This window comes from Dendronephthya gigantea, unplaced genomic scaffold (assembly GCF_004324835.1).
Source record: "Dendronephthya gigantea isolate DGI-Jeju-01 unplaced genomic scaffold, DenGig_1.0 000001F, whole genome shotgun sequence".
Lineage (NCBI taxonomy): Eukaryota > Metazoa > Cnidaria > Anthozoa > Malacalcyonacea > Nephtheidae > Dendronephthya > Dendronephthya gigantea.
This window is the reverse complement of record NW_021163011.1, coordinates 6078576-6095784: the sequence shown is the minus strand read 5'-3', so window position 1 is coordinate 6095784 and position 17209 is coordinate 6078576. Positions and strand designations below refer to the sequence as shown.

The following is a 17209-nucleotide window of genomic DNA, read 5'->3' as shown; positions in this document are numbered from 1 at the left end:
TCTTTTCGCGTCTTAGTTTGTGATAATATTTCAATTCCTATACCATTGAGGTAGCTATTTACTTAATGTCTCTACTTTTTCATATTTAAATTAAATTTCATGCAGGAATGTATAACTAAAAATTACTACGTTGATCTGTTTGATTTTGAAGCAGTTTATTAATTCTGCAAGCAGAGGTGGGCAAGCTTATAGAGATCACGCAAGAATATTTGAGTAATGTAAATACATTTGTCACGCTCTCAGTTTGCTTCGTGCGTACTTGCATGGTTTCAGAAAAAGTCGGCATATTCGGCACAAATCAGTATTCTTAGAAGGGTTGGTCTTGAACCAGACGTATAACGGCAAGAGCTGTATATAAAGGTAAGTGTATACATAAGTTCGACTTTACATTCTTTCGTTGCTATATAGCTTGTATGTGAGTCGTGAGATGATTAGATTGAGCTGAAAAAACCGTTGCATCGTTGGATATAACCAGTAAAACAGTGTGTCTACAGAATAACGAAAAGGTTTTCCCCATATATATTTCAAATCTGCAACAGTGCATGCTAAATAAACCATGCACCATCCAACCACATGATCGTTAAAACTAATGCATGCATATAATGCAGGATTGTCAAAATTTGTATCGGTTATATTGATCCCCAAGGTTAAACCGAAATTCCAATGGCATATTTCGTGCTATTTACTGCATATGTTCTTACCTGCGTATACAGTTTTCTATACATCTTTCTGCACGGTCAAACAACATCTTTTTCCAGCGATACACTATATATATTATAGGGTTCATAATTTGTTCCGTAATTCACTTCACTCTATATAATTTACTGTTTAATTGCCATGACGTCTGTTGCAGATAATATTTATTTCTTTAAAACACCACCAGTAGCTACCACTGGATCAAATATTGTACTTCATCCTGCACGCATGTTATCGGATTTAAGGCCAGCATTCATGAAGGATTGATGATTGATTACTATTTATTTAACATCATTATTTTGATATGTATTAGAGAAATGGCAGATAAAAACGGGAACGTAGTGATGTTAGATCCTAGACGAAATCAGACGATAGAAAGAAAAAAGCTCTTTGAAGAAATGCTATTGAAAGAGATGCCAGGTATCAAGTTTTCTCTACTCTCTAGCTCTATATATAAATAAATATGATATAAATCAACAAATAATAAAGATCCAAAGAAAATTATATGGTTAATGGTTTTACTGAAATATTATTCCGCCCGCGCCGAACTGTTCTTAACATATAGCTATATAAATTATAAATAGATATTTAACGAGACTATTTACGAGGAAGCATTTCCCCATCTTAAAAATTTTCCGGAGGCATCCACAAATAAGGCAGATCACAAATAAGCCAAACCAGAACTACAACGCAAAAAATTCATCTTTACTGCATAAGAAGTGTAATAGAACACTGAAATTACACAAGAAAAATAAATGTTGGAATTGATGTATACTACACTACTTAAAATAGTTACTGTATACATCATAAATAATGTGGCATATTTATAACAACATGCACAACAATGAAAAGCTATCCTCTCGAGGTCAATGTATACACTGTGTATATATATATCAAAGAAGACATATATATAGGCTATATAATTATTCAAGAAATGATCTTTCTTCAGTTGTGTATATTTTTAATATTTCTTTACATATACATAAGAGTTGTAGGTCTAACTATATAGGACGCTTTAAATTTAATTATTTAGGCACCAACAGAGCAAACGAACCAATGCATGCTGTTCTTGAAGGAGAACTTGGTGAAAGTGAGAAGGTGGAGGGAAGAGAAGCTCAGAACGTCAGAAATCATGCTTTAATACACTATCTTGCAACATTAGCAAATTCAAACAGCACCAAAGATAAATTTGATTTTGATTTCGTTGAATCTCTTCTTCAAAACGGCGCAGATATCAACAGTGCTGACAAAACTGGACAATGTGTGTTTCATGAAGTTGCAAGATCTTGGAATATTGACGTCGCGACATTTCTAATTGAACATGGTAATAGTTCTCTTCTATTCACATATAAAGCAGCAAGCCTTGAAATAATACACTTGGGTTATATCCCATGCATATAACATCATGGTTATATATGTTTATATATGTTTATAGTGCTTTTTCGATTTATATATAGGGTTTAGAACCAGGAATAGAATAGGGTTTAGATTTTATATATAGGACTTAGTTTCAAAGAGCCAGGCAACAATGGATTAAAATTAAACTTAACAAACGATTGCATGTTGTAGAGTTATAGTTAGATTTATATACAATATGTTTTAAAGGTGCCAATGTGAATCAACAAGATCAGTATGGTAGGTCACCACTTCATGTTGCTGCCGCAGTTGATTACGCCGAAATGGTTGAATTTCTTCTACAAAATGGAGCCGATATTGATATCAAAACATCTGGCGAAGGACAGACTCCAATACATTTTGCTGCTAAAAATGATGCAATGAACTCACTTCAGATGTTGTTAGGATATGGTGCAAATGTTGACGCGCGAGACAGCAAAAATAGAACACCATTGCAGGTATAGAAATTATACGTTATAAAAGTATATGTCATACTTTCCATTTCTTTAAAAAAATTGATTATACTGTTGATATGAAACTACGAAATACTGAAATAAGTAGTTTACATAAACCCCTCGCGTAATTAAGCATCATTCCAGCGGAATCCATAACCTTTGTCCAAATTCCATCCTCCTATAGATTGTAGTTAGGTTATAGCAAAAATCCACGCCTAACCATAAACGTCAGAATTTATATTCCATCGAATATTCCATCCACAAACATCCTCCCGAAGCGTCATGTTTATCTGTTCCACAGGTTTCAGCTGAAATGAATCGTTCTAAAGCTGCTAAACTCCTGATTGCTGAAGGTGCTCCAGCTGGTGTTTATGACAATTTGGGAAACTCTGCCTTGTCACTTCTCATTGAAAAGATCCCTGAAGTGGCTTTAGATGCAATGGATCAGTTCCACTCAGTGGACACAATCAATCGTAAAGAATTCTATTTTCTCAACTATCTTGAAGGTACAAAGTTAAAAGAAGAGAAGACGCCTGCTAGAACACCGCTTGAGATTGCTGTTCAGAATGAGAGATTTGACATCATCATGCATCCCATCATGCAACGTCTGATTGGAGTGAAATGGCAAATGTACGGAAAATGGGGAGCCATCTTTGATTTGGTAATAAATCTGGTTTACACCATATTATGGACAGTTCTTGCGGTAACTCTGCCATCGTATGGACGAGACCTTTATTTACCACTTGCAGAAAACTCATGGAGACTGATCATTGGAATTCTGCTCATTCTATTCACATTACTTGAAATACGAAAACAGATAGTCAGTAAGTAACCTACAAATCGTTTCAGTTCCAACTGCATGGAATTGTCATTACTGCGTAATTCAGCTTAAACAAATTATTTATTCTCTTTTTTTTCTTTTCAGACACATTGATAACCCGCAATGAATTGAAGAAATGGCGGGAATGGCGTGCCGCAGAACTCGAACGAGATCTGGCGTATTGTCATCCAAGATGGCCGCAAGAAGATCAATACCTTAGAGCAGAAATCAAAGCTGTGAGGAATCTCTCGCTCATTTCAGGCTCTGATTGGTGGATATATTTCGACTGGGCAGCGCTCGTGTTAATCCTAGCAACGATTGCATCACACGTGACATTCTTTCACTTCAGTAATCATATATCCAAAGAAATCCATCATTATATCATAATACCACTATTGCTGATTCTTTGGTTGAGAATTTTTAAATATGCCAGACCTTTTGAAGGCGCTGGTCCTTTTGTTGTCATCTTTGGTCATGTTTTGGGTGACATCGTGAAGTGGGGATTTTTAAACTCCGTCATCGTCATTCCGTTTACTTGCGCCTTCTGGATCACATTTGGGGCAATTTCACTGACACCTGTCCAGGGTTACGACAACGTTGGCCCCTTGTTATACAACATCTTCTCAATGATGGTTGTTAATGATCATGGTTATGAAGTGCTGGAAGCGGCAAATCCAGTTATGGCGAGGCTGCTCTGTGGTGCTTTCATCGGGATTGCTGCGATAGTCACCCTAAATCTGCTCATTGCTTTACTTTCGAACACATTTGAGAGGTTGTACGAGAACGCAGTCGCCAACGCCGTGATGCAAAGAGCAAGAACCATACTCTTACTTCAAAAATCATTACGGAAAAAACAGAAAAAGAAATATTATGACTTCATTAAAACTAACGGTAGTCCTGAAGTTATTGTTAAAACTCTTGGTCGGCTTTTGATGATGGATGGTGATGATCACGCGACTATTGAACGTGTGCGTGACGACGTGAAAGTTATTGTAAACATACTTGGTGAGAAGTTCGGAAGAAAATTTGGAAAAGGAAAGAAATCTGATTTGGACTTTGTAAAAATGGACGTGAGTAAAGTAAGAAGATTTCAGGAGGAACTTATTCTAGAAGTTAAAAACATGAGGCAATCATTACAAGAAATAACAGAGAAAGTAGAAGAAATAAAGGCCAAGAGCCAAAACAACACTAACACTAACACAAATAACAATAATAACAACACCGAAGACCTTACTAACAATAAAAATGAAGAAGACAATGACAACAGCATTAAGAACAAGAATAAGGCTGCTGTCACGGCATTTCCGGTGGAAATATCCACACACATTTCGTCGGAAAATGTGAAGAAAAACCGAAAATCACGGCTTCGAAAACTATCGGATAAAAGTTCTAAAGAGGACTCCGAAACGGAAACATCAGAGAGTGAAACTGAAAGCGGAAGTACAACAAAAAACAATAAACACAGTAAATCTATGAAGTCAAGAAGGAAAGATGGTGAACATAAAAGTCGTAGAAAAAGCAGCGTCTTTAAATATTCGTCTCACAAACGCAAAACGCTCACCAAAGATAGAAATAAAGGTGAAGGTAAAAGATCTCAACCCTATTCACAAAATGAACAAAATTCGATGAATCAGCAACTCGCTTATCCACCTACAGCAGACATTCAAAGTCGAAGACGAGACATGCAATATTCAGCATTTGCTCGTCCGGGTGTGCAAGGTTATCCTACAAATCAATATTTGCATAATCAGACCAATTACCTTCCCCTGCAAAACCAGGTAAAGTACTGATTATACTCCATTATTTTCAATACGAAGGCTTCCTGGTATCCCGTAGTTTTTTTACAAAATGGCAAACTCGTAAAGAGTTTCATTTCTTTGAAAAGCGATCATTTGTTAAAAGCAGAATTTGTACCACATATATGCATGTTGATATATATATATATATATATATATATATATATATATATATATATATATATATATATATGTTATAGCATGTTAAAAAATTACCACGATGAATCAATTTTACATTTCTTTCATTAATTTTTTTAAAAAAATTTAAAGACTAAATTAAGTCATGATTTTATCATTCATGCAGATCAAATTTTAGGAAAAGCCACTTTAAACATGAAAGGATTTGAAGCAATTTTGTGTGAATTTACTGTGTATTTACTATAACTATTTTCATCACTTCAATGCAGGTACCCCAGGAGAACCACCAGTGGTTGAAACCAACATCTAATAGAAGTGGTTACCAACAACAGAACTCTTATTTGCAACAGAGACAAGAATTTATTCAACGTTTTAACAATAGGGAAATGCCGAGAAGTTTCGACCAAATGCAATCCTCGCCATATGCAAGACAACCTTTTGTTCAAAATCGGCTTCAACAACCCATGAGCCTGCAGAATGCCAAGGAATCATATGGATATCAGAACTATGGTTTTCAGTCCATTGATCAAAATGCTGGAAAAGGCATGCCAAGTGAGTACGACAATCATCTTATGGCTCGGAATATACCACAAATCCAAAACAAAGATGGTCAGGCAGAACTCACCAGACCAATACTATCATCAGCACTTCGCGAAACAATCAGATCCCATAGTACACCTTTTAATACAACTCAGATCATCAGTCCACAATATCAAAGAAGCAAAAACGAAACCCAGCATCCACCTCATGCAGTGATGTTTTCCGCTGGTGTTCAGGCACATGGCAATCCTGCAGAGGAGTTGAAAGAGCAGACAGTCGATTTTCCAATATTACGTTCCCCAAAAGAAGCAACTCCACAAGTCGACAATCTCGAACCTCGGGTCGATATTCATTTGGAGAATGACAAACGCCAAGCGAGCCAAACACCTCATGTTCCTACACAAGTCAGAGGAAGACATAAGGAAGAAAGAGCTGAGATTTCAACGGTGGAGACCACAAATGTGTATCCAGAAAGAAAAATACCCGAGGATGCAGGTATAAATGCAGAAAGTGCAACACAAGTGCAAGCTGGAAATGGCGCTCCAGCGGTAGAAATCCCGATGAATGACAATTTAATGGCACTAAATAGTCCGACCAATAAGAGTAATCAGTATCGTAATATACCCTCACCTGCGCCAGAATTTTTGGAGAAAGTAGTTTACTTTCAAGGAAAAATAGATGAAAGTCAGTCCACTGAATCTATCAGTAACGGTTCACAAAATCAAACAGAAATGTCGAGAAGCGCTCCAATATCCAAGGCCTCTTCAAATAATGCTCCATACAGTACGGAGTTTGTAGCGGACGATCCTACTGAAAAGGTATGTTTTATATTTAACTCTTTCATATTACAGGTTTCTTCATTCATCGAATTTACATAGCGGGGCAAAATCGTCAGGCTGCATGTTGCTGGCCACGCCTCTGGGAAATAAAATATGAAACGAGGAGGTTAAACAGAAATTCTACTACGAAAGTTCACGCCCCGGAAACGCGGAGCTTAAACTCCATGATATTCCAGGTATACTTTCAAAGACAGCTCTTCTTCAAGCTAACCCTCAACCCTTTTTTTAAATAATATATTCATTGCGTCTACGAAATTATAAGAAGTGCATTGAAGAATTTCTCGGAATACAGGTCTTTTAATAAAGATTGTTTATTTTGAAGGTTTTAGAAAATATGTTCGAGTTCCCTGCTCCACCCGAAGGTTTAACAGCAGAGCCCGAATTTGTAACCATTGATTTAGTGAACAATCCGCAAGATATTGCCAGATATCAAGATGGCGAAGGAACCTCGTCAGAAAATACATCCGTGAATTCGCAAGCAAAAGTTGTAGACCAAATCCCTTGTGAAGAAATACAAGCAGATGATGATAATGAAACCAATGAAGCATCTTCACATCTCGATAGAGAAAACACAGATGGGCAACAATCAGAAGAAATCAAAGTAGTCGGGATAAAAGATGACTCTCTTCCAGATATTGGCTGGGTATAGATTAATAATAACTATTGAAATTCAATCCAATAATCAATATGCTTCAGAATTTCAATCCTTGACCTTCGTTATAATGAGGTTGATTATAACTGGAAGAGAACTAGCAATGTTTATTCTCAATAAGTACTGAGTATAATAGGCCCACTTGAATATGCCTATAGTTCATACAGTGTAGCATTATATGTAAGAAAGGATAACTGAGATCTATACTGAGACCGGCCGCCATGCAACGACGTCATTTATTAATAGAAGATGCGTTGTTTAGTTTTCGTATATTCAAGTAGAAAGCAGAAAGGAGGCAAGAGGCTGGATTTGTATCATAAATTAGTTATAGAAAGGATTTAAGATGCGGATAATTATAAGTTCAGTTTCTAAGAAAGTAGTAGCCATGCAGTGCACCAGGAACACAAGAATGTATTTTACATATCATCATATAGCTAGCAGCTAAATATATAAATTTCGAAAAAGCTGTGGTGTTCTTTCTCGTTGTTCGCAACATCAAAACTTTTAATCTTTGCGTCGCTCCTCAATGCGCAGCCCACCGGAACATTATCTTTACATGACCGATCTATAATCGCTTGTCTTTGATGCTCTATTTTTTACTTATTTTATTTGTCCAAACGAACTAAAATATTGCTCAAAATAACTATAATTTTATGTGGTCAGGCGACTTTAAGCTGGTTAGTGCTTTCGCTTGCTTTGTACTCCCACGTCTATTTTACATACAAAAAGATCGTTTATGAATTATAATTAATGCTAAAGAGCTTAAAATCAGTTCATAGAATACAACTCTAATACGCAAATTTAACTCCGTATTGTGTCTTAAATAATTGCCATTTTATCATAGAATAAATCTCTAAAATTCTTCAAGGTTAATAGTATTAATTCCTAGTTACAGTATTTTTGCTTCTCTGAATGGATTGTTGTTTCTGGCAATTGTCACGCCTTGAAAATGAGAAACGCTTATTGACTATATTGTTACCTAATATTATAAAACGTGACCGTATAATGATTTTATGTTTACCTGAACATAATTATGTGGGCAGCAAAAAAAACGTGCAGTGGGCAGCAAAAAAAAACGTGCAGATCTCCATATCACGGAAGACGTGACTTACCCTAAAGGCTGTTTTCCACTTTTCCACACGTTTTTCCGCGCCATACGCACGTACACGCACGTGAAAGTCTAAATCCTTGTACATGTTACCTTTGAAAAAACTCAGCGAATAAATCGAAGGAACTTAGTTTTCTGCATATTTTAGTATGCATTAGTTGACCTAGATGTTAAACAATAAAAATTTAAAAGCATTTAAAATTTACCGTACGTGTACGTGCGTATAAAAAACGCGTAAGGGGAAAGCAGCCTTAAGAGTTAAGTGTAATTCTTAAGAATTTTCTATTATTAGTGAATTAAAAAAAATACTGAATCGGATGGATTAAATTTGATTCGCTTGATAACGATAAAACTTATTAAATTCGCCTAATTTACCATATGCAAGTTAGTGCTGAGTCCCACCATGCACTTTATTTTTGCGGAGGAAAGTGAAATTAAACAGCTATGTCAATCACTCATCCGCACTGCCACCGATGAGGATGTTGATCGAGTTCTTTGCAGTTGTTTGACCTTTAACTGAACCTATAATCATGCACGTATCCTCTATAATTCTACTATCAATCATAGATGTCATGAACTCTTCACATTTCATCTTAAAACATCAAAGCACTACAAACTGCAATCACAGTTATTTTATCTGCAGTCTAGAAAAGAAGTTTCTTACTTATATAAAGTCAATCAGTTATGTAATTACAGCTGCGTAATATAGTCAATCACTGAGTTATGTAATTACAACAGCTTGAAAAGGTTAGTGAATCAATCTTTGTTTATAGTCTCGTTGTCTAGTTATTTGAAACAGATTTAGTTCGTTTGCGCAGTTAAAAGGAAGCCATACTTGCTAAGTTATTATTATTAATGCTATGGACAGCGCTATATTAACGAACTACAATATTCGCAGAAACTCTTATACCGTATAACAGTTTCTTATACCTGTATGTTCGTATCATGCATGATGTTTTGATCAGCACATAAGAAGGATGTAAATAAAAAATCTAAAAGGATTGATATATCTCGTCTTTGCCAAATTAATCAAATTGATTTCAGCATATACACTACATAATCAACTGTGATACCCAGAAAAATTTTGTTAAATTCACTACGAAAGATAATTATACGACGATATGCGATGATTACGACGTTCGGCTATACTCCCTACAACTTACATTGGTCATTTGGTCTAGAGGCGGCACTATTATCTATATAGACTATATATACTTCCTCGTGCATATTAGTTACGTAAGTTGGTTATTTTATACATGCGATACTCGGCAAAGTATTTCCTCTTAATTAGAGTCCATATATATCCTGTGCAACACCAAATAAATTTTGAGAATTCAACACTAAGGACCTTACATTAATTAGATCGAAGGATTAAGTGAGTGCTAAAACATCTTTAACAAACTGGCGGATTTTTCATTAGTTCCTATTTTGACTCGGTGGATTATATAACCTCGATCGAAGAAGATAAAGTTGAGATATCATAACTTAGAAATATTGTGGATACCTAATAATGCCTGCATTTCTTTGTAGTCAAAGATTGTGCAAGTGTTTTTGTGTACAAGTATTTTATTCAAACTTCACGAACATAATGGAAAACGAAGGCTACAGCACAAACATGTTGGATCCAAGACGTAATCAAAGGGAGAAAAGAATAAAACCTTTTGAAGAAATGTTATTGAAAGAGATAAAAGGTATTTCTGGGCAATTATCGCAATATATACGAATACCTTCGCATGCAAGGTGGTTAGGTTACATATAAAATGTTTATAGAAGGGGAGGGGGCATTTAATATTTTTACCTAGGGTGCTACGCCCCTGCCTTTCACTAAATTTTGGCGTATATTTCCCTAATTAAGCTCCTAATTAATAGTATTTTTCATGATCAAATATCAATATTAAAACTCAATGACCAATACCCTATGGTATATACCCTTTCATGGTATTTACATGCATTCATACTTTCGTATATGTAGGTAGCAGGCGAACAAATGAACCAATGCACGCGGTACTGGAGGGTGAACTTAGCGAAATGAAACAATTGGAAGCCGAGGAGTTTCAGAATGTCAGAAACCGAGCCCTGATACAATATCTCTCAACATTGGCAAACTCAAACAGCACAAAAGATAAGTTTGATTTTGATTTCGTTGAATCTCTTCTAAAAAATGGCGCAGATATCAACAGTGCTGACAAAACTGGTCAATGTGTGTTTCATGAAGTTGCAAGATCTTGGAATATTGACGTCGCAAAATTCCTGATCGAACATGGTATACTGCTATTCCTCTTAAAAAACACCGATACTGCATGATATGCTAACACGCTGACAGTACATAGGTTGCCTTACGTCTTATACACATCTTTCTGATTGTTTAAATTGCGATTAGTGATTTGATATTAAATATTGATATAGTAGTCAAACGTCACTAAAATGTACTAGTAAAAAACTTACCGGATTGGTGAATAGGAAAACCAAATTGCGATGAATCGTTTAAATCAATCTGAATAGCCAGCGCCGTGGACTGTTCTCATCAGTGAAACCGGTCTATTGCTTTTGTGCCGCATGTTAAATTCTCCCAACGACATGGTGGTATTAATGCTTCTTTCTAAAGAGACAGTTGCTTAAAATTATAAAATACAAAACACATGAAGCAGAATTTCATTAATTTTTTTTTTGGGAACGAAAAAATATCAACTTGTACCAAAAACTCGAATGCAGTTGAAAAGTATGGTTCTTGGTTGGTTTTTGCCTTCACTTAACTTTGCCTGGAAGGCATCGTGGAGTCAAGTCCTAGTGTCCTACAATAAAAACTCTGACAAAAGATTACAGTTTACAAAAAATATAGTTTACATTGTATTTTGCGATGATTTTTTGATGATTGTGAAAGTCTGGTTCACATAGCCTGGCCCTAGATGCCGCTGTACCATTACGCTTCATCCTGCCACCAAGATACTGGCGATGTTGAACTCAGTTCAACACTGAAACGTTGCAGTATAAATGTATAATATATATTTTGTATATACAACAATCACGGTTTCTGATGAAAATGAAAATTATTGCATGTCTCTTTTTAAGGTGCCAATGTGAACCAACAAGATCAGTATGGTAGGTCACCACTTCATGTTGCTGCCGCAGTCGATTACGCCGAAATGGTTGAATTTCTTCTAGAGAATGGGGCCGATATTGATATTAAAACATCTGGCGAAGGACAGACTCCAATACATTTTGCTGCAAAAAATGACGCCATCAACTCACTTCAGATGTTGCTAGGATACGGGGCAGATATTGACGGACGTGACAGTAAAAATAGAACTCCACTACAGGTATTGAGATGCTATCAAGATGCCCCCAACACACTGTTCAACTGATTAAATTTTTTATGTTTTACAGGTTTCAGCTGAAATGAATCGTTCTAAAGCTGCTAAACTCCTGGTTGCTGAAGGTGCTCCAGCTGGTGTTTATGACAATTTGGGAAACTCTGCCTTGTCACTTCTCATTGAAAAGATCCCTGAAGTGGCTTTAGATGCAATGGATCAGTTTCATTCAGTGGACACAATCAATCGTAAAGAGTTCTATTTTCTCAACTATCTTGAAAGCACAAAGTTAAAAGAAGAGAAGACGCCTGCTAGAACACCACTTGAGATTGCTGTTCAGAATGAGAGATTTGACATCATCATGCATCCAGTCATGCAACGACTGATCGGATTGAAGTGGCAAATGTACGGAAAATGGGGGGCTATCTTAGATCTAGTAATAAATTTAGTCTACGCCATATTGTGGACGGTGCTTGCAGTGACCTTACCAAGAATAGGACAAGACCTATATTGGCCTCTAGCAGAACACTCATGGAGATTGGTCATCGGAATTCTACTCATCCTATTCACAATAATGGAAATAAGGAAGCAGATTTTAAGTGAGTTTTTGCAACATGAAAAACATTTCCGTTATGAACTCAAAACATTCAGAATATCAACAACGATATGTACTTTTGCCCTGACGTCTCTTTTTGCATATAATTTCTTCCTTCACATCAACATGATTTTTTGAAAACAAGTGCAAGCCATGCTCTGTTATATAGGACAGTACTTTTTTCTCCAATCTTTAAGAACAGCGAGAAGAGCTTTTTACAAGTGTTTTTAGGGAAAAACATGCATTTTAAAGACCAACCAAAGAAAATAAAACACGATCATGGATGAGTAAAATGGTTTCAGAAAACCTCGCGAGGAAAAGCTGCGATAGATCTAAGAATATGTATAAATTTTATAGTAGAACAATTCTACTGTTAACGCCGTCAAACAAGAACTTTGCATTTACATTTCTTTTCTTCTTTCTTTCTGGCAGACACAATAAAAACCCGCAATGAATTGAAGAAATGGCGAGAATGGCGTGCCGCAGAACTCGAACGAGATCTGGCGTATTGTCATCCAAGATGGCCGCAAGAAGATCAATACCTTAGAGCAGAAATCAAAGCTGTGAGAAATCTCTCGCTCATTTCAGGCTCTGATTGGTGGATATATTTCGACTGGGCAGCGCTCGTGTTAATCCTAGCAACAATTGCATCACACGTGACATTCTTTCACTTCAGTAATGATATATCCAAAGAAATCCATCATTATATCCTCATACCACTATTGCTGATTCTTTGGTTGAGAATTTTTAAATATGCCAGACCTTTCGAAGGCGCTGGTCCTTTTGTAGTCATCTTTGGTCATGTTTTGGGTGACATCGTGAAGTGGGCCTTTTTAAACTCCATCATCATCATTCCATTTGCTTGCGCCTTCTGGATCACATTTGGGGCAATTTCACTGACACCTGTCCAGGGTTACGACAACGTTGGCCCCTTGTTATACAACATCTTCTCAATGATGGTTGTTAATGATCATAATTATGAAAAGTTAGAAGAAGCAAATCCAGTTATGGCGAGGCTGCTCTGTGGTGCTTTCATAGGGATTGCTGCGATAGTCACCCTAAATCTGCTCATTGCTTTACTTACGAACACATTTGAGAGGTTGTACGAGAACGCAGTCGCCAACGCCGTGATGCAAAGAGCAAGAACCATACTCTTACTTCAAAAATCATTACGGAAAAAACAGAAAAAGAAATATTATGACTTCATTAAAACTAACGGTAGTCCTGAAGTTATTGTTAAAACTCTTGGCCGGCTTTCGATGATGGACGGTGACGATCACGCGACTATTGAACGTGTGCGTGACGACGTGAAAGTTATTGTAAACTTACTTAGCGAAAAGTTCGGGAGAAAATTTGGTAAAGGAAAGAAATCTGATTTGGACTTTGTAAAAATGGACGTGAGTAAAGTAAGAAGATTTCAGGAGGAACTTATCGTCGATGTCAAAAATATGAAACAGACTTTAAAAGAAATAACGGAAAAGGTCAGGGAAATGGATAATACCGACGCGAAAGACATGAAGCAGACTTTGCAAATAATAGCCAAAAAATTAGAAGACATAAAGAGAGAGAATGATAAGGGCATCTCGAACAACATCACTACACCAACTGGAACACAACAAAGGCTTCGTGACAGATCAAGAAAATGCCGCGATGATTCGGAAACAGGAACATCGGAAGATGACTCAAACGATGGAAACAGTACAACTAAAAAACAACACGCAAAGTTGTTTGGAAACGAAAAAATGGAGAAACGAAATAGAGCGACAGTGGTTACTTCTCAAACAGATGATTCTAGACGTCCAACACATCAACCTTATCCTCGTCAATCGATATCAACAAATCCAGAAACATGGCGACAAAATTCTGGAGATCCTTTTTCCAACAGCCAATATAGCTATAATACGAATCATGCTGGCATTCAGGTAAAACATCACCCAAATTAGCCATTCAAAATTCAACCATGCATAACAAGTAATTGTTTGCTTTTTTCAGGCACATTCGCCTTATGACCAGTGGTCCACTGTAACACCTGACCAAAACGCCCATCCTCACATGCAACACTCAGTAGAAAACCCCCTCCTTCACCAGGGATATGACTTTAATAAACGACTAAGCCAAGATTTTTCGTCGCCAAATGTCAACCAGCAACTATATCCATATAACATGGGTCATTCTCGCGACAAAAATCATCGAAACTCTTATCCACCACCAATTGAAAAATCGCAATCATCGCAATCCTCGCCTGTTGCGAGAGAGATCTTTGTGAATCAAGATTTCTATCAACCAAGGTCAAATGAAAGCAACGGGTACAGACAAATGGTTCGGAACATGTCAGTATCTACCGATGGAGAAACGATTAATCCAGTGTTATCAGTGTCAGATCAGCAGCCTGCGTCATACACACACATGCCACCACAGCCTACAACCTGCAGTGTAACGAAAAAACAGTTTGAGACTCTTGAAATGCAATATTCAGAAAATGATTTGAATCATGATGACGCCAAACAATATACGACAACGTGCATAGAACAACCATCGCACCTAAATGAAGTACTCCAGGATGAAATATTGCGGAGTGAAACAAAAACCCCAGACAACCTCGATGACCACACAACTCTTGGTCCCAATCTTATCGCCAAACATCAAACAACTGACGTCCAATCAGCATCTGAGAAATCTGTAATAAGTGATGATAACAAAGCAATCAAAGCTGATACATCACAAAATATCCGGAGAATTCAAAATGAAACGTCGGAAACGTCAATAGCAAATAATGAAGCCAACTTGTATCGTGAATATGGTTATCCTAGTACGAAAATTGCACCACGTATCCAGCGAAGGGTGTCTTACTTCGAGGAGAAATTGGATGAAATTTACTCTTCAACATCCACCAGTTATGGTAAAGAAATACAGCCTATTCATCTTTCAACTTCCAAAGTGTCTGACGCTGCCGCATTACCAACATCTAATGATGCATCAAGAGCGGTTTCCAACGATCTTGCCAAAAATATGACACAGGTAGGATATCACGGGACTGTTATCTCACTCGGTCATTCACCCTGTGGGTTACACTCATTTACACAGTCTTTCGACTTTATTGCTTTCAACTTAGAACCACCTCAGAGGCGTAGCTAGCTAGGATTTCAGGGGCGGAGGGGTCAAGGTGGCCAGGCCGGCAGTGTGATTCGAGAAAATTTTCAATGCTAAACATTCTGGGCAGGATTTCAATGTGGCATTATTGATGGACAAATTCGATGGGCAAGATCACATACAGACTTTTTGCGGTATTGACAGCATAAAAACGATTCACTTCATTTTCTCAGGAGGGGCCCAAAGTTTCACCAGGGGGCCAGGCCCTCCTACCCTTGCCCAAGCTACGCCTCTGAACCACCTTACATAAAATGCGTGTTATAGTTTATCACCACATTTAGGAAAACTACGTGCCATTCACACGTGGTCAAATGATCTTCTACTAGAAGCTCTCGTCTGTGGCAAACTCCATATACAACAAAGCTATCCGACACGCAGCGTCGTTAGGCCTGGGTTTCATCACTCGCAGACAGTCGGCGATCTCTATTGTTGTTTCTTTCCGAAGCATAACATGCCCTCTCCGTAGAGAAATATTTTCTACTTCATTCGTCATCGACATAGAGCATCGCCGACTGTCTGCGAGTGATGAAAACCAGGCTTTAGATAACACGTGTGTTGTAGGCTTTCAGAAATAGGCCTACGCCAGGCTCAGATAATGCAGGGTTTTCATGTAAGATGATGATAGATGTTGGCGCACTCCATGATGTGATTTTTGCAATAGCTGCACCTAGCGCTACAAACGTACAAATTAAATGCTGTATTAAACAGCACACCTCGTATTTTCCCTTTACTTACTCTTCTACAACAATTGAAATTTGATCAAAGGTTCCAACCGTCGAATCACTGAGTGTAACAGATCAACAACAGAATGAAGGATATCAGGCAGACGACATCTCCCAAGATGAAAACACAGAGAATGTTCACGCTGATGATGATCAACCATCGTCTCCAGCAACTGTGGACATTTAAACATATACACATAGTTTCCACATAAGGTCGGTATAATTATATGCATAGCACCATCGATGTTCCGACCAACTTTCGAAATGATCTAATGTTAGAATAGGAACTTTCAGTACTTATTTGATGAAAATTTTTTTTCTCGCGGGGATATCTTGTAGATGTAAATTGAAAAAATTATTACTATGCTCAATATTTACCGCGATCCAAGGTTGCTGTACATAAATTCTGCTTTTTTATCAGGATAATACGATTGATTAAGATGTAGGAAGGTGTTAATTCTCTAATGAATAATTTCTTGGTTGGAAATCAGTGTACAAGTAATGAAGATCTGATTGTAATTAGTGTACTTATACAATACAAATGCATTTCCAATGTACTAAATGGCAAGCAAAGAGTTTGACAACTGATCTGATCACCATTCTGATCACTGATATGACCACGGATCTGATCGACAAGCATACAATCATGCAGCTATGATATGATATGGCTATGTTGGTGATAAAGCATGCAGGAAAGAATATTTTATGAAGCCATTAAAAGAGCCAGACAAAAATACAATTTTAAATCCTAAAGACTCGTTTATACTTGCGATTTTTGCGTCGATTTTCTGCTTTTGATAGATGTGAACGAGTAATAAGTTACGAATGTTCTGATGTGTACGAGTTTCTATTTGAACATTCGTATCTAATTCCCTCGTTCTTATCAATCAATAGAAGAAAATCGCAGCAAAAATTGCAAGTGTAAACGCGCCTTAAGAAATGACGAATAATCCAAACATGACCACAGGGGGGGTCGTGCATGGTGACGTCTCCGT

General features: G+C 37.2%; 2 protein-coding genes across 3 annotated transcripts; both read left to right on the top strand.

Annotated features, from left to right (window-relative positions):
• Positions 1 to 76: 76 nt before the first annotated feature.
• Positions 77 to 7854, top strand: LOC114528453. Of its 2 annotated transcripts, XM_028550104.1 has the most exons (8): positions 77 to 360; positions 1010 to 1116; positions 1730 to 2020; positions 2302 to 2549; positions 2848 to 3370; positions 3472 to 5144; positions 5570 to 6658; positions 7002 to 7854. In XM_028550104.1, the coding sequence occupies exons 2-8, from the start codon at positions 1014 to 1016 to the stop codon at positions 7326 to 7328; spliced, it is 4254 nt and encodes a 1417-aa protein (XP_028405905.1). In that variant the 5' UTR covers positions 77 to 360; positions 1010 to 1013; the 3' UTR covers positions 7329 to 7854. The 2 variants fall into 2 exon arrangements, with proteins under 2 accessions (XP_028405905.1, XP_028405896.1); XM_028550095.1 differs by lacking the exon at positions 77 to 360 and having other exon boundaries at positions 960 to 1116.
• Positions 7855 to 9959: 2105 nt separating this feature from the next.
• Positions 9960 to 16416, top strand: LOC114531074. The gene is made up of 7 exons (XM_028552720.1): positions 9960 to 10130; positions 10412 to 10702; positions 11509 to 11756; positions 11824 to 12346; positions 12775 to 14264; positions 14335 to 15360; positions 16258 to 16416. The coding sequence occupies exons 1-7, from the start codon at positions 10028 to 10030 to the stop codon at positions 16399 to 16401; spliced, it is 3825 nt and encodes a 1274-aa protein (XP_028408521.1). The 5' UTR covers positions 9960 to 10027; the 3' UTR covers positions 16402 to 16416.
• Positions 16417 to 17209: the final 793 nt, after the last annotated feature.

What these genes read in the sequence shown, in the direction of transcription:
- LOC114528453 (XM_028550095.1), top strand. Translation starts at nt 963, where the DNA reads ATGATTGATTACTATTTATTTAACATCATTATTTTGATATGTATTAGA. An exon ending in AATACGAAAACAGATAGTCA is followed by an intron (nt 3,371 to 3,471) that starts GTAAGTAACCTA and finishes TTTTCTTTTCAG; the next exon opens with ACACATTGATAACCCGCAAT. An exon ending in CGGACGATCCTACTGAAAAG is followed by an intron (nt 6,659 to 7,001) that starts GTATGTTTTATA and finishes TTTATTTTGAAG; the next exon opens with GTTTTAGAAAATATGTTCGA.
- LOC114531074 (XM_028552720.1), top strand. Translation starts at nt 10,028, where the DNA reads ATGGAAAACGAAGGCTACAGCACAAACATGTTGGATCCAAGACGTAAT. An exon ending in AATAAGGAAGCAGATTTTAA is followed by an intron (nt 12,347 to 12,774) that starts GTGAGTTTTTGC and finishes TCTTTCTGGCAG; the next exon opens with ACACAATAAAAACCCGCAAT. An exon ending in CGAATCATGCTGGCATTCAG is followed by an intron (nt 14,265 to 14,334) that starts GTAAAACATCAC and finishes TGCTTTTTTCAG; the next exon opens with GCACATTCGCCTTATGACCA.